This window comes from Oryzias latipes, chromosome 14 (genome assembly GCF_002234675.1).
Source record: "Oryzias latipes chromosome 14, ASM223467v1".
Taxonomy (NCBI): Eukaryota; Metazoa; Chordata; class Actinopteri; order Beloniformes; family Adrianichthyidae; genus Oryzias; species Oryzias latipes.
The window spans coordinates 9,336,078-9,359,724 of NC_019872.2; the positions used below are offsets into that span (position 1 = coordinate 9,336,078).

Here is a 23,647-nt window from a genome sequence, read left to right on the forward strand (position 1 = left end):
TTAAGTAAAGCGGCTGTGCTCCAAAAGCAGCTAAGAGGCTCAGGGAGGATGGCAGTCACTGTCTTCGTCCAACGCAGTGACACAATGTCACAGTGAGAGCAGAGCAGAGAGAGTGGGAACAGAGTAACCAAGAAGGGAAAAAAAGCAAGCCTGAAATAGGGAGCACAGAACTTGGTCACCTTGTCATCCATTATAGATTGTCTGTTATTCACTCAGGCCCGTCCTGTCTTGTGCTTTGCTGCTCTTTCACTTTTATCTTTACTCTCTGCACTTCTGCATCTGTCTCTGGGCAGAAAGTCCACTGAGCGGTATTTTAGGCTCTCCATACGCCGGATGATTGTTGTGTTGGGTAAAGTCCTGTTGTGCAAGACACCAAGCGCACCTCACAAATCCTTCTAGTGTGACCTCAATGACAGATCACAAACACATTATAGTCAATGTATTACATAAAGGCGTAAAAATTAATTTTTTACAATTTTTGTATCATAATTTGTGGTTGCCAAAGCGATTTATAGTCGATATTGGTTCATTTGGAATGATCCAATTCACTGACCTAAAATGGATCCAGGACGTTTTTAGCCAAAACTTCAACCAGTGTGACTGGGAGATAAATACCTGGTACTGAACGGTGCAGGGGAAGTTTACCAGATTCCTTTTATTTCTTGCAAGATAATCAAGTGTAAATTAAATATATGTACAAACAAGGATTAATAGCAAATCCACATTTTAGGCATCCTAAAGTTCAGCCCCCTTCTGTTTTTCCACATTAAAATATTATAAACGGAACATTATTAGAACATTCTACCACACTGTATCACACATATCATAGCTCAGTCCAAATGGTATTTTTCAATACTGATGTAATCAATTTATTTCATTTTTAAACTATTTTTTATGGTATAAATTGATTTGATTAAATTCGATGCAACTAATAAAATGGTCTGTGTGTGGTTGGATTGTAGGAATATAATTTGATTAACCGTTACATTCCTAATAAAGATACGCCACGATGCTCAACTCCAACAACTTTTACAGATTTTAAATGTTTTCACTACTGAGAACTTTTTTCCATTGATTTAAAAAAATAAGTAAAAAGGCAGATTTTTAAAAAAGTAAATATATTTATTCACATATGTTGATCTTTCTTTGCCAATTCTCAATATAAAGGTTTGTATTGACAGCATGACATCTCAGCAGTGAGTCTGAGTGCCAATGCAGTAACATTTAGGAGGTTAATTGAAAGAGGTGATCTGCATTTTTGCGTCTCAACTTCTTTCACGACTGACTTCTGGGTGCTCCTGTCCTGAAATGACGTTTGCTGATCCTTCACGAGCAACATTTTTTTCTAAATGTTAGCACTGTAGCCTTTAAGCAATCGTCCAAATCGAGAGACATATGGTTTGTGGTGCCTTAACATTCCCATTTGTGTTTTGATTTGCTGAACTTTGGAACATTCTTACTCTATTATTGTTAAAAGTTGTATTTTAGTCTGCTCCAACTGTGAAGCTACAGAGAGAGATAAGAGAGATGTGCCTTTGAAAATCTGTAATAAGCAGACTATGACTATGACAGACTGTTTGCCTGTCAGTGGGTATGTGTCGCATTTCTTCAAAACAAGATGCCTTTCACGCTTTTTTTTTTCAACTTAAAGTTTACTTCACTATGTCTTTTGAGTTAAAACAAATATATTTTATGTATTTTTAAAATGTCTAGACTACAATTTCATAAACATTTGATCTTCATCGTTGGCAAGAATGTTTTCTATATTTATTTTTTTCAATTGTCTGCCAGATTTATAGCGCTTGATATCTTCACACCCCGGAAAGTCTGCTCTGTGAATTGAAGACATATGCAGAATGTGTTTAATGCAAAACACAAGTCGCAGGGCCAAAAAACACAAAGCGCGTCTGCAGATTACTTATAGATTTATTTTCAATTTATTAGAAATACTATTAAATACGAGGCTTTGTTTTGACAGAGCTTTGTATGTGCAGAAGGCATCTATCTGGCTGTGAGGGAACTAGCTACCACTCTAAATAGAATTTTAATTGTATTTGCTTGAAAATGAGAATGCTGAAGTATCTTGTTATAACAGTCTAGATATTAAATTTTTGTCGAAAAAATGATTGTATTTATGGTTACCAATAAAACGTTTTCACATAACTTGACTTTATGGCTGGTGATGTCTGGTTTTCAATAAAACTCTTGAAGCCAATTCTGTCAGCCTGCAGTCTACTGTACCACTGAGTAAATGCACCACTATTTCTCAAACCCCATCATTTAGCAATTTTTTCCCCCGTCTCTGTCAGGTAGTTTTTCGTTTAGCGGTCTAATTAGAGCAGAGGATTTAAATTTGAGCTGAAAGGTAACTGCAGTTAATTACAAGGAAGGCAAATAGAGCTGTTTTGAAGATTAGTGACACTCATAGACACACACCTGCAGACACATACGTATGCACCTTATCCTGTATTGAGCTTTTCCACTCATCCCTCTGTCACAGTGCTAATACAATGGTGGATATGTCAGCCTAAGAAATTGTTGAGCTGGAGGGAACAGAGAATGAAGCTCTGCTCCTTGACTCCTGTCAGACTTTGTGTCATTGCACCAGAAAAGCTGCTCCTGAACTGAGAGCTGTTGGAGAACTGTCCTGCTTTTTTCAGGTCCGATTTTGCCTGTTTTATTTTTTACTTTCTGTTCAGTTGCCTGTATGACCTGAGCACTACACGTTAGCCCAAAACGCTCACATCCTATTCTTCCATTGTACATTTAACTGATGTTTTCTACTTTTTATCTACTCTCAAACTTGCTATTTTCTTTAAAGTTCCACTCTGATCATTTTTTTATCTATTGTAAAAGCGTTTCCCAGTATTCCTCTAGTTATGATGTTTTTCGGGACATAGTTATAGATCAGAATAAGTCATTAAAAATTCACTTCTGAGTTGTGGGCGAGACCATTTTTAAACGGCCCAAAACCGAATTCACTTATAGATTCACCGTCCGAAGCCCTTGAAGGACATCTGTGAATGACATCAGCGAATGACGAACGCAAGAAACACTTGTGAATCACATATTTTACGCACAAATAACGAAAGACCAAGATTTCATATGTGGAAAATTGGCAAAACGTTGGTAGTGGCTGTGTGACATGATCTTTATATACAGTATAGAAATACTCTTCATGACTACAACGTTGAGACCCACTGAACCAACCTACAGTAACTTGAAGCTTGAAGATGAAACAGCAGCACTCATGTCCTCATTCATCTGCTGATGTGGCACCACAAGATTACTCGTCTTCCACGCCTTCTGGTTGAGCCACGTTCTCTCTTGTGTAAAAAAAAAGAACTATTAACTTCAGCCTGCCTCAAAGACACATCATTTGTCCTGCTTTCTGTAGCTGCCCTTATGAAGAGATGAAAAAGATAATACACTGTCACAAGCCCAAAGAAATTGGTGCTTTTGCCATAAATAGGTGAACCCAAAGAGCTGCTAGCTTCAAGATTGACGGTTCTTAAACCCAAACTGCATCAGTTGTTGGCATAACAGGGCAACGTATACAAACAGGACCTTGCATTCTAAACACAGGTGATGGGAATGGGTCAAAATGATTGCTGAGATGTTCAGGACTAAACAGAGATGCAAAAGAAGAGCGTTTGTGTAACTGAGACTAGAAGAGGGAAAGACAAGTGTGAAATTTAAAATAAAGCAGGAGGATAATGATTGGCGGAGTGAAAGGGTGATGAGATTCTACTGCCCCATAGGAGTGTAGATAATTTTGAATGAAGGTTGGGTTCGACAGCGTGGGAAAGCCAAAGTGACAGCAGCTAAGAGACAAAAAAAATAGGAAGAAGCTGAACCCAAACTTTCTGATAAATACAATACCTGAGCTTGGAAGAATTTTTTCAAAAGTGTGTTTTTCAAAAGCAAAACAATCTCAAAGTTAGCCCCAGAGTTGAGCACACACATTAGGTTTATGAATATTATCCTCATTTTTTCAGGCATTTCTTTGTCCCCTATTTTTTAGATTTTGAATCTGCTTTGTAGAAATGTTGTTGCTGATTTGCACAATGGCATGAGAATATAATTCTTTAATCTCTTTTGACTTGAAGCTAGGAATACTTTCCTGAAGGTAGAACAAACTATATTAGAGCAAATCAAGGAACACAATTTCAATAGTTCTTAAGTATATAGTTAAGTTACTAAACAGGGAGTAACTGTGTGCCTAATAATACACTATTTGAAAAAATATTTCTTGAGCTCATTTTTAGTTCTCCTAGAGCTCATTTAGCATTTCAGAAATCTGTCTTTTAAATATACTTCACTTCAAAGGGTCACATGGAGAGCTGGAGGCCTTTTTTGCACACGGGCTTTAATTGAAGGAAAGACAGAAGACACGATTAAGGAAAATGGGGACAATTTGATAAAGCAATTGTTTGTGTGCACGAGAGTAGAAGAAGAGGCTGCATGTCTTTTACATTCTTGAAAAATATATTTTAAGGCATCAAACATCATAGCTGAGTAAAACTATAAAGAGTGAATAAAAGCAGATGAAAACTCATGATATTTCTAAAAATAAAGAAAATCCATAAGAGGCTATTTGACACAAACGTAGAGATTATTTGGTGGCTGTGATCACTCGTTCTAATCATTTCCCTGTTAGGTGCTACTGCATCATTTCAATGATTCTACACACTGATGTTGTTACTATGAGAACAAAACATGACAGAGAATGTTATATTTTATATTACCAACTTCAATAATTCATCAAAACAGTGCAAACAGTGGTTTTTGTGTGATTTGTTGCCAAATTTTAGTGCTTGCTAAGAGACAATCCAGGTACAACTCGACAAAATGCACTAAAATTTGCAGCTATACACCAACTTCATGGTTTTTATGAAGTCTCCTGGATTTAGTATGATTGCTGAGCAATTATGCAGCATAAAAATAAAAACTGTATCTTTGTTATAAGCAGTGACATGACTCACAAACCCTACTCCACAAATGCTGTGCTGTGAGTAGACCCTATTATGGTAAAAAATATATATAATTTTATTTTCTAACATCACCATAACCCAGAAATTTGAATTGACAAAAATCAATCATTTACATTTAATTTATATATCAGTCCTTGCTTTATTCTGCTAAAGCGAAAGTTAATAAACATTTACATGCCAAGTTGTCAGCCTGGAGCCCCTGTTATAAAATTTCCACACTGGAAAGGAGGCTAGTGTAGAAGTACCAGCATTTACAGTTTTTCAAAGATTAACGTTGGCTGATGGCAAAATGGAGGCTTTTTCCATTAAAAAGTCTAACCTTACAACACAAATGAGCATCATTTGTACAGCCTGTTCCAAACAACAGCATTGGTCTCTATGTGCATAAGAAGCAGAGAACTCAGGCTTATTACAAACACAAGGACGCATGAAGTAGAAGATGCTGTGCACGCTACTTTGCATTAAAATACCCTTACAGTGTTTCAACTAAACCTTTAGGAAATTTGTATGTGCATGTTGTATGTTTTCTTTGTGTGTGTGTGTGTCCTGATGTTTATCATGGGATGTTCATGCATGTGTGGAGGTGTTTGTAGACACATTTGTCCTTGACAAGGAGAACCAAAGAACTCTGACAGTTGAGATGAGTTTTTCATGGCCTCGCCACTGAAAATATTACCGTGAACTTTAGCCACATCTCTTTTTGTTACTTGCTTCGGGTGAGGAAGAGTAGATTCAAATAACATGTTCTCAAAGTCCTGAATTATTTGTGAAAGCCTTTTCCTCTATGAGTGCTTTTTTAAAAAAAAAAATGGAAAACACGGATGGGATTTAGAACGCAATATGTGGCCAAACAAAATAGACAATCTTCATCGTAGATGATGATTAAATTATTAACTGTACCTCCAAAAAGCTGTTTTGTATAAGTCATAATTTATTAAGATTTGAGAGTTTTGTTTTTGAAATGTAAAATTTGCTAAATCAAATTGTTTTGTCTGTCTGTTATTTACCGTCATATCATCTTCAGCTTTTTCTATTTAGACAAATATCCTTTATTTTTATTTTTTTAGAATTTGTATTGATTCACTGTTTTTTAAAAGAATTTTCAAAGTTAAAGCGTTTACTTAGTATTCCAATTATGCCCATCAGCTTTTTGGGTTAAAATGTAGCAACATAGTATGATCCATTCATAAATAACATAGACATTTCTTTTTTCAGCATAACCTTTTTCACAACTTAAAAAAAATTTAAAACTCTTTTTTTGTTAAATAGTTCTGCTTCTACGTTCCAATCTGAAGAGCTTGACAAAAAAAGTGTCATATTTATTGGTTTCATAGCAAATAGTGAGCATAAAAGGTCACCAGGAAAGTTTAGGATTGTGTTAGAATGCTGAATAATAATATTTCTACAAATATTTTTTTCTGCCTGAGAGTTTTTTTTTTTGAGTGAGTCATAACTATTTCTCTGCCTTGTACCTAAAACCCATAGCCTTCATCTTCCACTTAGGAACAGGTTGCAACTATTTTATTATCATTTCAATCAGAGGGAATGTTAAACTCTTGCCAGTAAATAAAGGTTAACGTCATAGCAGCCAAGCTTTGTCCTTAACACTGGAGTTTAACCTGCAACCTCTGTGGCTGCACAGATTTACAGTTTATCTAAAATAAAGGGCTTTAGTCACTTAGTTCACATCATTTCAGCTGACAGAGTGAAAACAAAAACCAGAGACATTCATCTTTTCTTTTATTGTCTCTTCATCTTTTTTGTGGCGCCTCACTCATTTTTCTTGACTGATCTTTTCTCTGCGATATTTCTGTCATTCCACCTGAATGCATTTTTCACAGAGAGCACAATCAGAAAAATGAAAAACTTGTATGCTTCTTAAATCTATTAGAAACAGTGTGACAGTCAGAGCTTTCAATGTGGAAAATCTCATTCCAGCACAGTATACTGTACATTTAACTGTGCTGGTTAGTCATTATTCATTTTCCTGCTGTAAATCTAATTTCTGTCTGATGCTGGAGAGCGTGGTTTAGACCGTAAATGATCAGATAAGGCGCTGCCAGTTCTGCAGTGGTTGAAGGCATGCTCCATTGGAAGCCTGTCTAATGAGAGGCCCGGTGCTGATCTCCCTTTCAAGTTTTGTCCAATTATGCTGAAAAATGACCAGAGCCCGCCTGTGATTGGTTCTGTCCAAGGAAAGTGTGGGGGAGCAGCAAGTTATCCCATAAACTGTGCAGTGACGAATGGTCTTGGACAGGCATCACTGCGAAAATTTACACCTGTGATGATATTTTGATCAGTGATGCTTCATTGTTTTCCCCTCATGGAACCAACCTCCTACTATTTGTAAAAATGTGCAGTCTGATTTGAAAGTTTATTCTCCCCACATTAGAAACACTGCTGCCCCTGTGAGTTTTTAAATAAAAATACTATTCAAGGAAGATGGGAGATGTATGCATTTATAATTTGTGCCATACTTTTATACGCATGGCAATGGACACAAGTGGGAAAGTAAATAAAATGAAAACGGTGGAGGAGGTTAACAGAAAGTGATTATACCTGCAACAGAGAGCAGAAAGCAAGCAGTAGATCTAGAAGTCTACTCAGAGGACATCCAGCAAAAAGCATTCAAAATGCATGGATGCCAAGACACGGGAGGGCTGTCAGCTCCTCAGTTACAACTTCTATGAAGTGTGTTTGCATTCCCAAGCACACATTAGAAACTGTGCACACACATTCATGCCCAGCTCTTCAGCAGATGCTTGCTGTCAGATCAGCATAAGTCAGCTGTGAAATCCCTATGATTGGCTGTGTTGGTTGCTCCATGGGAGGTGCTAATCTTTGTGCTAGTGTGAGCATACATCACTTTGCATCTGCATTTCTGCTTGTAAACTCATCTGAGGGGCTGTCACGGTGATGGTGTTACAGCGGGTTTGGTCGAATGGTTTTCAGATCTTCATTTTCCTAGGGGAAACCCAGTGTCTTAAGTTGAATTTTACCTCCGCTTTGTTTTGATAAAGGAATACAGCTCACCAAAAACAGACTTTAAGTCTATCCCCTGATGAAAACCATCAGAAGATATGATGGTATAACTCAGGTGACTCTTTTAATGCTCATAGTCTTGCAAGAAAAGGGATTAAATGCTCCAAGCATATTACATAAAACGTGTGTTTTCGTGATTTTAGAATGGAACCAGCACAGGATTTTGTGGCGAGGCATCTTAAACAGTGAGGTCAATCTCCAGAAACAAACAAACAAGCATCTAAGTCTTCAGGCACACACCATGACAATAACGGTCTAGAGGCAAAGCCGTGACATCAGCTCTTCTATTTTTCTCTGTGCCAAAACTGAAAGCAAAGATTTTTTTTTAATGAAGGAACAGTTACCAAATAAAGTGTATTTTACAATGTAAAAACAGCCTGTTTGCCAACTTCCCCTACTCTGCAATATTAAACAGGTTACAGATGAATAAAGTCTTCTTTATTTTTAATGTATTCATTTTGCTTTAACCATCATAACTATTTATGTTGTTTGAAGTGCATAGGTTTTATTAAAGCCTATATGAGCTAATTAACCCCATTTATAAAGATGAATTTAATTAAGAAAACTAGAAAACTGTCCACAACAGATGGAGGATGTTCATGAAGATGCAACATTTATTACATTTTGTGCAATTAAAAACATTCTGTGAAGACCGACAAGTTTTATTTTTTTCTGGATCCTGCTCTGAATTTAGCATATCTGCTCTTTTTTTTCAGCTCTATATTTTATTACTAATTGGCCAAATTTAAATAGGTAAACCCGTGACCTGCATCAACTCATTATGTAAATGGTACAATGTGTTACTTGGGTGTGAGAGAGAGAGTAAGTCATGGCAAAGTTTTACTAAGTATAATTAGAAACCTGATTACTGTTGAGATAAGCTTAGCCTTTCAAATGACCCAATTACTGCATGTAAAATGGATGGAGCTCATTGTTGTTTGGTGTCTGCTTCTCACCGGCGAACTCAAACCTGTTCTAAGGAGACCTGCTGGTTCATTTTGAATGGGTCACTGTGATGGTAAAACACGTCACAACCACAAGGTTAGGAGCCTGAGATATGTACCATAAGGAAAAGTCTAAGCACATGAAACTAGGCATGAGGACAAGCATTTGATTAAAACCCTCCACGTAAAGTATTAAAGCAACAAAATTCACATATTTTATTAATATACCAATTACTTCTTTTCATTAAAAAGAAGTACTATGAGTTTCTTTGCTTTAATCAATGGTACACAATACTTAAAGAAAATGCATATGAGGCCACATAGCCATCAAACCAAAACATCTCTGCAAAGCTTTTGTTTTTATAATGCTGCCAGCACACCACTGTTTTTTATAGCTTCCAACTCTACACAATGTGGGAAAATTCACTCTCGCTTGATGATGCATGTCAAGAAATTGAGTCTCACTGTGGGGAAACCCCCCCCCACTAGTTGACGACACCTAATCGCAAAACGAAAGAAATAAAATAAAAAAGAAGTTACACGCAAACAGCTTAAAAAAATGCACAAACTGCTTTTAACTTGCAATCATTCGGAAATGTATCCCAAATTACACTGAGATTACATATCAAAGCAATTTGGTGTGACTAACAAGGAGAATTTCCATGATTTTGAGCAATTTTGTGACACTGGTCTCATTTTTGACACTCTTTAACTCAGAAACTGAGCATGTTCACGCTCTGGGCATAGATTCATGTGTGCTTAATTCATGATTTGTAACTCATACAATTCATTTTGTGCGTAACCGTGTGTACTTGTAATTGTGTATTCACATGGTCAAAACTCATGGTCTTCACGAAGTCAATCATGCTTTGCTTCATGTTGGACGGTTAAGGCCTGCATGTCGTCCTTTAGTTTCACAATGCACACTTTGTCGGGCGTTATCCCTTACTCATACCGTGGTCTGGGTGAATACTTGAATCTGATTGGATGAAGGGGGTGAACGATATAACAAACCTAAAAATAAGTTCTGGTCACATAACACAAATGCTATATATTGCTCCGCTTGCGAGTCGGTATTTAAATTGTTAACGTGTTTTAAACAAATAATTCAAAATAAGAAAATCGGTTGTTTTACCTTATCGCACAGTTTATCACATCAGCGAGATAGTAAAAAAGACAGGGGAGTTGGTTTCCTTAAACCAAAGTGGTTAATTTGATCATTTTGAAAAAAGGGAGAAAAGAAGCGATCTAAGAGGGAGAAAATAAGACAAGGAGGAACTGAAGAATTTAGACTTTGCTTCCTTGAAACATATTTTTACTTTGCAGAAACAGCCGTCCTCCACTTTGCATTGGATGGTTCAGGCTTCCGCATTTCCTGTCATTTCTGATCATGTACACCTCGTTGGGCATTATTCCTTACAGAAAACAGTTACACCATGATAAAAACGCGTGGATCAAATCAGAGACGGTGATAAATAAGGTGCTTTTTTCTTGAACACTCACATAAATATTCCATTGACTATGAAATTGCCCAAATTGGACTTGTGATGATAAAACTTGCCTATTGGAAAGACGACAATTTTAGGGCCAGTTTACAAAAACAATTTTTTTTTTTAAATTACGACTTAAGTCATAAATTTATGAGAAAGAAATTCATGAGTGTTAAATTACGAGATTTTAAGTGGTGAATTTACAAGATAAAAACTCGTCAATTTACGAGTTCATCTCATAAATTTACGACTTAAAATCTCGTAGATCTAAGAGAAAAAAAGTCATAGATTAACGAGGAAAAAAGTTTTCCGTTTATCGGGGCCTAGCTATGAAATATGTGGAGCCTTTTGTGAAGCTTTATTTCCGGATAGGTTTAAAAACAAAGAGATTCTGAACTTTTTGGCGACTCAAAATCAGATTATTTTCAGTGGAGGCGGCTTTCCAGGGTTCAGTGTCAGTAAAGCGGAGTCTCATCTGTAAAATAAGGAGCTCAGAGACACGTTTGGGTGTAGAGGATCGCTGCAGCTTTTATTGTCCTTTTCATTCACACAACCTGAAGTTGATTTGTGACCTTACGCCATCAACCTGTCATCGGAACACCAATGCAGAGGTAAACAGTGTTACATACGCCCCCTCCTCCAGATGAAACGTCCCGTTTCAACATAAAACAATAAAGAGGAATGAAAATAGTCTGTTATATTAGCATTAGAATGTTGAAAATGCCAAAAAGTGCTCCTCCGCAGACGGAAGCGTCACACAAACGTAGAGATCTGGTCTTTGGTGGAGTAAGAAAGAATTGAAGTGGAAAGCTGCCTGCAGGGATACTGATGGCTTTATCCGGCTGCAGAGATCCTGCAAACCACCCATCAATAAACAAAACATTAGTAAATTGTAAATCAAATATATGAGCTTCCAAACATTTGGAACGTTATCAATAAACATTCAGCTCACCTGATCAATTGAGTTTAGATTGCTGCTCTGCTGCTGCGCGGCGTTCACCTGCTGCTGCACTGTATGCTCACCTCCACTTTAATCTCGTAAATTTACGAGTTTTTTTCTCATTAATTTACGACTTAAAATCTCGTAATTTTACCTTTCTTTTTTATTTTGGTGGCCCTAAAACTCCGTCGTACTCCAGAAACGTCTCAATGCCAAAGAAATTAACATTTCTGTCAATTGTTTGATGCAGTGGGCTTTACAGGGTCAAAACTGTGCTCTGCTTGAGAGAATGAAAGGTAAGGAAAGGGGCTTCTTTGGGGAATTTTGCACTGGTTTACTCTAATCATTTCAAACTGTATACATTTCCATTTGCTGTAGTAGTCAACCCTTGGGACTGAAAGCAATCGCTTGTCCCGCCTGTCAGTATGCAGCGCCTCTGGTCGTGTTACAAACGTCTGTGCTACAAAACCAAACTGTCACTCCTTCGCTTCGGGCAGAACGAGTCGATTTGAACTTTTATTGATGGTGCTTTTGATTGAGGTCACAGGAGGGAAACTTTGACTAACAGAAAACTTCCTTTTTCTACAACAATGTAATTCCGTTGGTCTAAAGGAACCAGTGATGCAAAGTTGCTGATATTGACCTGATTTGTGTCCGGTATGAAGATGGATGAAGAGGTTAGGCACCACATTACAAGACAGGGGAGGATTATTTACTGCAGATATTTCAACTGTGTCTTTGAAGCAATGACACCATTGAAATCTCTCATTAACTCCGCCACAGATTTATCACCATTTGAATGAGCAGCGCTAAATGATCTTTGGGATTATGCTAAGCTAAATCAACTAATAACAAGAGGGAAGCAGCAGTTTTAGGCGAGCCCCCTCCCCTCTTGCGTTTTACACCGTCTCTGCAATATTTCAATTTTTTACAAATTAAACTCCTTTATTTATGCAGTTTAATTTTTCTGACTAATTAGTCTAATTTATGTCTAGAGGTGGCTTATATGTGCGCACTTGAATGGAAGCGTTTGACACGTGTGGGACTCGAGTCAGCCCTCAGAAGGTCACAGCTTCACGTGGAGTTTGTCGGAAGTCACAGTCTTGCTGTGTGCAGAGCAAACATCTACCTGTGTAATGCTTTCTGCTTCACACTGGATCCCTGTCATTCCCGTCATCCTTTTTTTAGCTGCAGTCTCACTCGCTGTGCTTTCTTTCCCTCCCACACCGCCGTGCTGTTCCTCCCCCCCTCCTGCCTCTGCTTTCATGTTTTAAGAGTTCCTCGTTCCGTTTGAGCATGATATGCCCCGTTCCTCCTCTCACTGCTTCTCTGGTTCTCCTCTACCTTCCCTGTCTAACTTTTTGCCTGGACGAGTGACAGGTGTCTCTCGCCGATGCAACGTTGTTCCTGGAAAGCAGTTGTGATAGTGGAAAGATGTGTGTATTTGCTCCCCATTACCCTTTGAAGGGACATTCTCGCTGATAGACATTTTTTTTGTTTTTGAACCCTGGCTGGGTTTGATGGAGCCTTCATCAAATATCAGATGAAGGACATCAAAATGAGAGTTTAGACAAACAATCAGCAGGAAATGGCCTCAGAGGATTAAACCAAGGGAGTTTTGATTAAAGTGGGATCAGTTGCTAAAACAGACAATCGCTGGCAAAAAAGTAAATTCCAATCACTTGTTTGGTACCATTAAAATATATCCTCATTTATAATGAAGATCCAGCTGAAACTGGTCTTTAGAAAGACAGTTTGTAGAACGTCTGTATTTCCATAAAGATATTTCTTTTTGTTTGACATTCAACGCGACTCGATTCAATTTCCAGGCAATCTAGCAATTTCTCTTTAAACTGGTATTTTATTTCAAAGTAAACATGGCATTTTTAAGTCAATGCCTGTAGTGCTCTTCTCCAAAAAACAAAGAAGTTAAGTTAGTAATGGGAATTTTATGAAGTTAGATTTCTTGCAAAAGTGTTGTCTGTCCGTAAAAAGGTTTGGTATATGTTAGTGATTTGTGTCTGTCAAACTGTAGAAAAAAGTTGTCAGTTCGTAAAAATGCTTTGTGTGAAACGTCACACATACGAGCACACGCATTGATCCACAATGACAAACCCAAGTTACTAGTACAATTCTTTTGCTTCTCAGGAAATCAACCAATTAGCAGCCTTCACACTGCCACCCAATCTGTGCGCTGCTTGGAACAGTCAATCAGAGGCATGATATCCATGCCAAAAAATAAAAAAAAGAGAAAAGAAATGTGTTTCTTCATTCTAGACACAGGAGACAAGACAAAATGGCCAAAGATACCCAAAATATGGTTACTGATGTATTTCATTTTGACATTGCAACTAAAACATAAGTTGGTCGTTTTTAAGTTTCAGGAAATTCTGATGATGATATTTTCCACCATTTCATATCTCCTATTACAAGTATGAAACATTTTTACAAACAGAAAATGCTTTTGTAACAAATCTAACTTCATTGGAAATGTATCAAATTTCCACAAATTAGTTATACTGGTTCCAAGATGTGAACAAATCAGTCCAGTGCCACAAATGCTGCCTGCTCCTTCACCATGCAAATGCAAATGTGTTCTTTGTACCGACAAGTCCACTCTGTGACGAAGGTTTAAATGTTTCTGTAAGATGCAGCACAGAAGTCTTTTGTGGAAACATTTACAAAACCAAAGCATGCAAACTAAATATATTAAAGCCGTTGTACAAAATATACTTAATCTATTAAATTAAAATTGCTCCCCAGGTGTCTCTTTGCATGTTCACATTTACATATTTTCTTTCTGCACGTTCTTCTCATTTTCCATGAGACGTTTACAGCATTGCTTTATTCTAACTTGATAATCACTTCCAATGATCTTTCTTTTTTTTTAAACTGTTAACATTAGAAACAATCGATGCATGACCAGAGCGATTGTTTTTTACTACAACAGCAATTTCTAAATCTCAAATTTGTAGCATTTTAGCTCAAACATGAGTATCAGACAGGTTTCATTCATCCTTTATATAGTAAATATTAGGATTTTATTATTTTTTTGTTTTCTTATATATGTTTTAATCCGATAAAGTATGTATTATCATAAATAAGATGCTGAGTCCTGCTTGACACAGATCGTGCAGTGTGTGTGTGTGTTTTTTTTAACTTACCAATTGTGTTTTTTACTATAGATTAAACAGAAAAAGTTCCGCAAAGACTTTTTGTGTCTATGTGAACTAATTTCCTTGGATTGCTTTAAAGCAAAGCTTTTTGAGCTTTTTTTAAAGAAATATGCACGTCATTCTTAACCTGACTGTGTAACTCATAATTCAGTCTTTTTATTATTGTTATACTGCTCATTTTGATTGTATTTTATTTCTAATTTATTGTTTTAACTGTATGGTTTTATTGTGATGGTGCCATTCAGGCCATGTCTCCCTTGTAAAAGAGATATTATCTCAATGGGACTTCCTGGTATGATAATGGTTATTTAAAAAATAGAACAAACAACAGCAAACATTTATGAGTTTAATATGAATTTGTTAACTCTGAGCAAAGTTCAGGTAACATCTGCAAAGTTTAGGGTACTGAATTTTGCGCACATAAGGTACACTCAAAAGCTTTAATTTCTTTTTCAAAAATGACAGTGCGTCCTATACTCCGGAGCGCTTTATATATGGACCCATTGTGGTCGAGTTTACTGATGTTGAGGAGAGTTTAAGAGTTACACGACGCTCTGTCCTGTCTGTTTGGTTGGGTGTCACGGTTAACAGTGTCTGACTGTTTTTCTTTACGTGTTTTGTGTGTTTGTTTTATCGGTATATCAGTCTGTTTTTTTGCATGTTGCAATTAAGGTTGGGGGTTATAGGTTTTGTAAATACAAGAACGCTTCTAACATGTAGCGTGCTTCAAACAAGTTTTAGTTACTCTGAATGCAGTTATTAAAGTCTGACGGGCTTATTTCTGAGTCTTTTATCTTGCTTAACCTACTGGGTTTTATAGTTTGGTGTGCCTTATATTGGACATAATTTCAAAAATAATCATTCATTGATGATGCACCCTTTGGTATGGAACACAGGCTATTGGAAGCTCTTTAGTATCAATGGCTCATTTTTTTGATTTTCTTTGTATGAAGCTAAAAACTGTCAGACTTGAAAATGTATGCATTTGAATTAACTTTAAAATTAGAGCAGGAAATGGACTAAATACTTAGAAGCCTATCACTTGTTGACATGCTCACAGTGAGAAGGTTCTTATTTTAATGGAGGAGCTTTACGAAACTGAAGCCTTGGCCTCATTTCATACCTACAGGATAAACTGAAAACACAGCATTTAGTCAGTTCAGAACACTGATTATCCGTCTGCAGCTTCACTAAAACAAATCTATGCAGCAGGACTCAGAGATTCCAGGAAATCTTCCCAGAAGTGATGGGGATGATTTAAGCCTTTCTGTCCAAAAGCTGAAATATGGCAGCAACTTTGTGAGAAAAAGATGCTACAGAGGTCTTCAAATGGGCTCAAATGGTCTAGTGTATTGAATGTGTTTGATTCCTTTTTTATCTTTAACTCACTAAACAGATAATGGGACGTAAAAGATCTAGGAGAGTTTTGAGCCCTCTAAGAGATGAGCGCCCCCCCCCCCCCCCTCGGTTCTGCAACTACAATGCTAAATTAGATTAAAGCATTTGCATGCAAAAATATTTTAGGAAATTTGACCAATCATTTCTCAACATCTCAAAGACGAAATGTATTCTATATTTCAGACCCCCCCCCCCCCAAAAAAAAAAAAAAAAAAAAGGAAAAAGCTGCAGTTCTGCACCTAATTAACTGACGCAGCATGTGGGGCAGAGCAAAAAGATAAAGCTGTGGAGGGAAACAAGAGGAAGCAGTCTGCAGAAAGCAGGCAGACAAGCATGAAGCAACCAAGGGTGACACAGATGGACTGATAAAGCAAAGGAGAGAACACAAAAGGGGCCAAAAAACGAGAGATGGATTCATTCCGTTTAACACTACTTGCTGGGTCTCGTATAGAACGAAACATTTTTCTAAAGGTGACTGTTCTGCACATGTCTAGAACTCCCCATCAAGTATTCTGTGTTTAATCCCTCCTCAACCATTAAATCAGTCTATGACACATCACATGGTCTCGTGTCCCCAAGCTGCATTTGTTTATTATTCTAGATATGGACATGAGTGCACATGGCTTTCCCATCTGCCACTAATAAGAAAGTACATTTTAAATGAACATATGCTGCCATCAAGATGACATTGACTGGAGTGTTTACTACCCACAGAGCGCATTTGGAATTTTAACAAACATACGCATTGTACAGATTCTTCTTTGGTTCTTCACCCAACCGCATGGAATTCCTAATTTCTTTTTGAACTATTTCACCAAACTGCCAAAAGGCACTGACTGCAGTGATCACCAACCTTCACTTCAAATGAACAGAAAACTGCCCTTCGTGTGTTCCAGTTCACCCCAGTGATAAAAAAAGATTCATGCTTGGGGATTCCAGAGCTCACATAGAAATGAGTGTCAGCATGGCGTGTGCTCTGAACAGCAGGAGGAAGCAGGTATAGAAATGAAAAGGTTGCTCTTGTCAAATGCAACATATCTCTGAAATATAGGCGCACAACCATGCAGACTGACATTCTGAGAGGATGTTGTACATGCATGTACATTCTGTTGTTATGGTTCTTACCAGGTCATAGACGGGGTCAAAACAGATGATTTGGCAGTTTCACTGACACAAAAATATCTCTGCATCTTTGCAAGATGCCCATTGCTACCAATGGTGAAAGATTAAAAACAGCAGGAAGACAAGCTTTAGCCCCATAAGTGTTCTTTTTTATTTAGGACAGTATTTGCAAACCCCACCCTGTGCCTGTCCCCAGCCTGGATAAAAATGCAAGTTTGTGTCTGGAATCCAGCATAAAAATCTCTGGGATTTGCTGTGGTGACCCCTGAAGGGATATGCTTAAAGGATAACAGAAACAACTTTAAATCAGACATGTATAATCATCGCAATCCTGCAATATGAGTTTCATAAAAGACGGCGAAAACCGCACGTTTACAATCATGCTAAAACAATCTTGTGGCAGCGTGAGGTATTTAACTAATTAAATAGAGCCCTTTATGCATATGATCAATCGAATGGACCCCTTTTATGTTAGATGCCCTATGTACTATGTAGGAGGGTCATTTAGAGTATAATTTAAGTTTTGTTGACTTTTCTTTAAATAAAAGTTGCTGTGAAATTAAAATTATGCTTTACTTGTTTTATGTTTCTCTTTTTACCAGATATTTTTTAATTTCAAAGTCAACTTTATTGTTGATTCTTCACATTTACTCGGCATACAATGAATCGAAATTCTGTTTCTTACTCTCTCATGCATAGAAAAAAAATGTACAAACTTTACCAATAAAGTATTAATCCTTTTTGTAATTTAGATATGTTAACCACATCTCCTCATACAATTAACCACAAGGTCAGCAGCATTTTATTCAGTCTTTAGCTCAATTCAGACAATACTCAGCATTAGTGCTATTCCCCTTCTTTTTTTTCTCCAGCTCCAAAAGATATTAAACGTTGGAATAACTGCATGCTGGAAAGAAAGATAAAAAAAATAATGTTGGGTCTTAGAAAGGGCCTCTGAAAAAAATACAATAATATCCAATTCTCTGGTCAGGTACAGGTATTTTCCTGGATTCCTCCAACTCCTGTTTTCCCTCATTGCAGGATCGTGTTCAGGCGTGCGTTTGTCAGCAGAAGGAAAAATAGATTTTCTGTCGGCTAGAAAAGGATTTGAGTTTGTTCATGATAGGTTGTTGTTTGTGTTGGTTTGTGCCCTATTGCCAGGACTGTTACAAGTAACATAGGAAACAAAAAGGTGTAAACATCTCTGTTATAATCCTGCTGCCACACAGACAGAGGCTACACTCTGGCTCAGATTTCTGTGTATGGCTGATGGAGTATTGTTGGATTTTTCAAGGTTAAAGCAGCAAAAAAAATGATAATGGAGGTCAACAAATGTAAAAAAAAATATTGTTTTATATCAGAACGGTGGAACAACATGGGAATGGATGTTTGAAAAGGACAAAATGGACATTGGTGCATGTTTGAGAGACATTTGTGACATTCTGCTTGTCTCACCCTCATTTCCTCTATCTTGCTTTTTTCCCCTCAGGTTATGGTGGGGTGGAGTTACTGTTGGTGCTGTGGGGCCTGGATCTCTCCATGCCCTGCCCTCACCACTGCATCTGCTACACTTTACCAAGCACTGTTTCCTGCCAGGCTCACAACTTCCATGCCGTGCCGGAGGGCATCCCCGCTCAGAGTGAGCGGGTTTTCCTGCAAAACAACAAGATCCAGAGGTTACTCCGCGGCCACTTCTCCCCCACCACCACCATGCTCTGGCTTTACTCCAACAACATCTCCTATATTCAACCATCCACATTCCACGGATTTGATCGCTTAGAAGAGCTTGACCTGGGGGACAACCGGCACCTAAAGGCCATTGCCTCAGACACCTTCCTTGGTTTGGGTCGTCTGCACGCCCTGCATCTGTACCGCTGTGGTCTAATCAGTCTGCCTCCAGGCATCTTTTCAGGCCTACAGAACCTCCAATACCTCTACTTACAGGTGCTTGACCAATGCTCTTCTGCAGCCACAATACCATTATATTAGCAGTGATCTATCAGCGTGACTCTGTGACCCTGATCAAATGCTACACTGGCTTTAGGGTGAACATTACAAGCCTACAGCCAAACAGAACAACACAATCTCAATACGGCAGACAATATGGTTTAAAAAAATACAAGAGCAACTGCAGAAACAACAACAGATAAAGGCAGAAAAAAACGTGTTTGATAAAACAGAAATAATGTCAGTGACAGACTTATTATCTGAACAACATTAAATGGAAGATTTAGAAATATCTAATAAAAAAATGCAGTAAAAGTTGAGAAGCATAAAAAAGAGCAATAAAAAAAAGTGCTAAGTAGAAAAAAAAAGCATTTCAGTAGAAAAGAAATGTAATTTCACAAAGTTAGATTAGGTTAATATATTTTTGTATAATCTTTGCTTTTTTAATAATTTACTTTGTTTGTATTTTTTTATTAAGTTAATTCTTTGGCCCAAAAAAACAAAAACAAAAACTATTTTACTTTGTAGGGGAAGGATTGCAATTTAAATTTATTGTTTTTTTTTAATCATGATAATTTTTTACACATTCAATTTGCTTTGCTGTAACTTTATTGGTCTGAGTGATGCAAGAAACAAGATCTGTAGTTCTGATATTTAGTTGAGTTTTTTTTAAAGCTTTGTAAATTATCCACACTTCAGATTCTTTATTTTGTTTTTATGTTTTGTTTATATAATGTATCATCAAAAATGGTTTTTAGATTGTGAGTGAGATTTTCTGCAGGTTGAACGATGTTTATTTCTTTTAACAAATGGAACAAATCAGCTGTCACGCTGCAGTGAATCATGGTCCTTTTGTTCAAAACCCAAATTAGTAAATGCCACTATTATTTTCTTGCAGAAAACAAATAAAAAAGGGAAAAGAAAAAGTCACTGCAGTCGCTGCTGCAGAAAATCATTTCTGAACCTTTGATAATAAACAGAGCCTTCTGGAAAACAAAGCTACACAGATTGGGGGATTTTGCAACCCTGCACAGCTTGTTCCTGGATTTACACGTTTGGAAATGTGATATAGTTGACAAAACCATGTATGGCATTGTGTAGGTTATAATAATTTATGGGGCAAGCTGTTTGATAGAGCATTTTTCCTTTGTTTCCTCTCAGGACAACCAGTTGGAGTTCTTGGACGATGATCTTTTCATTGACCTGCTGAACCTCAGTCACCTCTTCCTGCATGGGAATCGTCTGTGGAGTCTCCGTCAGAACACTTTTCGAGGTCTGGGTGCCTTAGACCGACTCCTTCTGCACCAAAACGAGATCCAGTGGGTTGACAGTCAAGCCTTCCACGACCTACGGCGCCTCACTACCCTCTACCTGTTTAACAACAATCTCACAGAGCTGTCTGGTGCCACTTTGACTCTTCTGCCAGCACTGGAGTACCTGCGGCTCAACGACAACCCTTGGGAATGTGACTGCAAGGCTATGTCGCTTTGGGATTGGCTACGCAGATTTAGAGGCTCCACATCCTCTCTGGTTTGCGTTTCACCACCAGAGTTAGTGGGAAAGGACCTAAAACTGCTAAAAAAAGAGGAGCTGCCCAGTTGTTTGTCAAGAGAGAGTCACACACAAGGCTCCCCGGGAAAGGAATTGGAACACGGAGAGTCTTTGAACCACCTCAATCGCCACCGGAATCACCACAACCACCACCAGCGGCCGTACATGCCCCACGGGGACCAGCACAGCCTCCCTTCACCTTCCCCACTGCCACGGCCGCCAAAGGGAAGTCGCAAAAACTGCACCCGCCGGGGTCGCAAGGCAAAAGGGGGGCTCAATGAGGTACAGCTACTTAGGGAGGAGGGTGAGAAAGATTACTCTCCAGATGGGGGTAAATACGATGGGTCTTCAGGTTCGAGGAGGAGGAACAAGTGCATCCCAAGAACTTCTGTTGGCCCGCCAAGTGGCGTCCAGAGGGCTTCTAATAAAGCAGAGCAGCACCTTGCAGACTTTACTACGTGTCTGTCATCAGCCCTGCTGCTCTCAATCTATTTTGTGATCTTGCGCTGAGGCAGGAGATGAACACTTTTGTGTTTGTGATGCAACCTTAGGATCGATTTTCCTGAAACACCCTTTTCCTGGCTCCGTGAGGAGTACGACTGACAGAGTACACGAGTACGTTATCGATTATCTCTGCGGTGATCCCGGTGGCTCCTAATCAAAACACAAAAGCCTGGAGGGGAGAAATAAAAAATTCTCCCAATTGTCACAATGATGTCAGTATGGGAAACATCAGGAAATCGGTTGTCTCTATGCTACCAACTGCTGAATTTATGTACTCATAAAAACTGTACAGCCATATAAAATAACGAGCCAATAAGTGATTCAAATAGCAGTGAAAGCACACGGTTAACCCTTTTGACTCCACAGAGCGCGCTCAGCACAACCCCCATCCGTCATTCACTCTAAGACAAAGACAGTCATTTATGGCTGCCTGCCTCTCCGCTCACTTCACGGTACCCCAAGATCAAGAAAGAAAGAAGTACTGCAGACAGACTGAAGAGTCCTCGGGAGGAATCGAGCTGTAATAGCTATAATCACTATCAATCTCCAGATAAAGTGGCTTTACGCTGACATTTCACAGCAGTTTTAATGCACGCCTGTATTCTTGGTGACTAAGATATACAACTGAAATGCTTACAAACAACATAGCTGTCAGGTTTTGTTTTTTGTTTTTTTCAGTCTGTCCTGGCAGTTATCTAAACTTAGAATCCATTCAGATCTAACAAATCAGTCAACTGGTTTCATGGAGGATTTGAGAGCAAGTTAAAATGTGTGAATCTAAAGTGCAATCCTGAAGCCATGTGGGGTAAAAAAAAAGATATCAAGAGTGCCTGATAGGCGACAGTCTCTAAATACAGACTCTAAGACTAATGTTTTATTTCTAGGACTTAGCCACAAACTTTACATTTCTTGAACTTAAATAAAGAATATTCCCAAAGGTCGGTAGTTCTGATGAGAAAAATTGGGAGACTGGGTTTCCTGAATCATACATTATTTTATTTAGACGTGTGCTCCAAGACGGATGGACTGAGAGATCTTCAAGCCCTGATTGGAGAGAGGCTTTCTTTTGCTGCTAGGTCTGAGGAGACAAAGATCCCACCAGCTGTTCAGAAGCCTGGGAGACTTCAGGAATCAACGAGGACAGCGAGGACTGTGGGACTTGCTGGAAGCTGCTCTCACACACACACACACACACACACACCCTTACAGAGCCTGAACGCTCACCTTCACAGCCCACTGCAGACACTAACCCCCATTAGTCCAGGGATTTCTGATCACAGAGCAGAGTGCAGCTCATGCTTCCTCTGCTTTGACTTTTACACCTCATATTTTTTTTACACCCAAAGTCCAAAGTGCTCAATTACAAAAGGTGAAGCTTTTTCAAGATACTCATGGGTTCCCACAGTCCTTCAGCCAATAAACTGATTTTTTGTTTTGTTTTTACAGCACAAAGAATTATCTTTGAATAAGCTATCCTAACATGCAAACACCCATGACAGGCAAAAAAAAAAAGAAAACAATCAAAAGTGTGGGATACGGTCACCTAAGAATTCTGGGCTTGGATGGAAATTCAGGAGCCACATTTGTATCCCGCTTGTGTATTTCTCCTGCCGGGCTCTGCCATCTTGTGTCTATTTAACTAGATGTTGGGAACGTTCAGAAGCCTGTCACTGGTGTCAGTGTCCTAACATGTAGGATTAGAGATCCCTAACAGTGAATTTGTTTGTGCTGCTGTGCAAAAAGAGGTGATGTAAATTGTGTCTGTTTATTCTTTGGAAAATGCGTTTTCTTAAAAAAAAAAAAAAAAGAGACCAAAAAAGTCTCTATTGTGTTTCAGTAATTTCCCATTGACAGGAAGTGGGAGACTGGAACTTTTCATTTTTCTAATTTTTTTGTTTTTGTTTTGCTGACTCATTGATGAGAACCAGCTCAACACACTGTCCTCCCTGCTCTTCCTCCTGTTGTTTCCAACCTTCTTTTCCTCCCAGTCCTCCCCTCCTCGTCTGTGTTCTAATTCTCCCCCTTTCTCGCCCCCACGTGCTGCTTCCCCTCCTCTTCCAGCTCTCACACAGACACACATCTTTCCCTCTTTTCCCATCCTTTGTGCCGCTGAAATGTTTTCTGTGTGGTTATCAAACAATGCCAGACTGAAAAAGCATTTATAAATAACATTAAACAGAAAGGGTACTCAAAGTGCTGAGGTGGTCTGCGTTTGTTTGCCTCTCTTTTGTCAGTGCGAGTATGCAAATCTGTCTGTGTGTGGCTAATAGACATAGCTCTAAATGAGCCCTGAGGCTGAACGATAAGGCATTGAAAGGAAAGGAAAAACAGGTGGAAATTAAAAGGGATGTGGAGAGAGGGGGGGGGAGAAAGGTAATGGAATAAACGCATTCATCTACTGCAGGAAGACAAACACACCCACATATAACCAGGACTCAATAACTCCACCCCCTCCACCACATGTCCTAGTTTTTTACCAACACACTAAGCCTCCTATGAAATATTCATTAGAGTGACTGAAAGCACGAAGGTCCACACA

General features: G+C 38.4%; 1 protein-coding gene across 1 annotated transcript in view; it reads left to right on the forward strand.

The window, feature by feature from the left end:
- The window catches only part of LOC101166652 (reticulon-4 receptor-like 1), a 104,504-nt gene extending 81,203 nt beyond the window's left edge, over positions 1-23,301 (forward strand). The window contains exons 2-3 of the mRNA XM_023962835.1: positions 18,596-19,050; positions 20,215-23,301. Of these exons, the coding sequence (XP_023818603.1) occupies positions 18,596-19,050; positions 20,215-21,114 (1,355 nt within the window). The 3' untranslated portion in view covers positions 21,115-23,301. The remainder of the gene's footprint in view (positions 1-18,595; positions 19,051-20,214) is intronic.
- Positions 23,302-23,647: the final 346 nt, after the last annotated feature.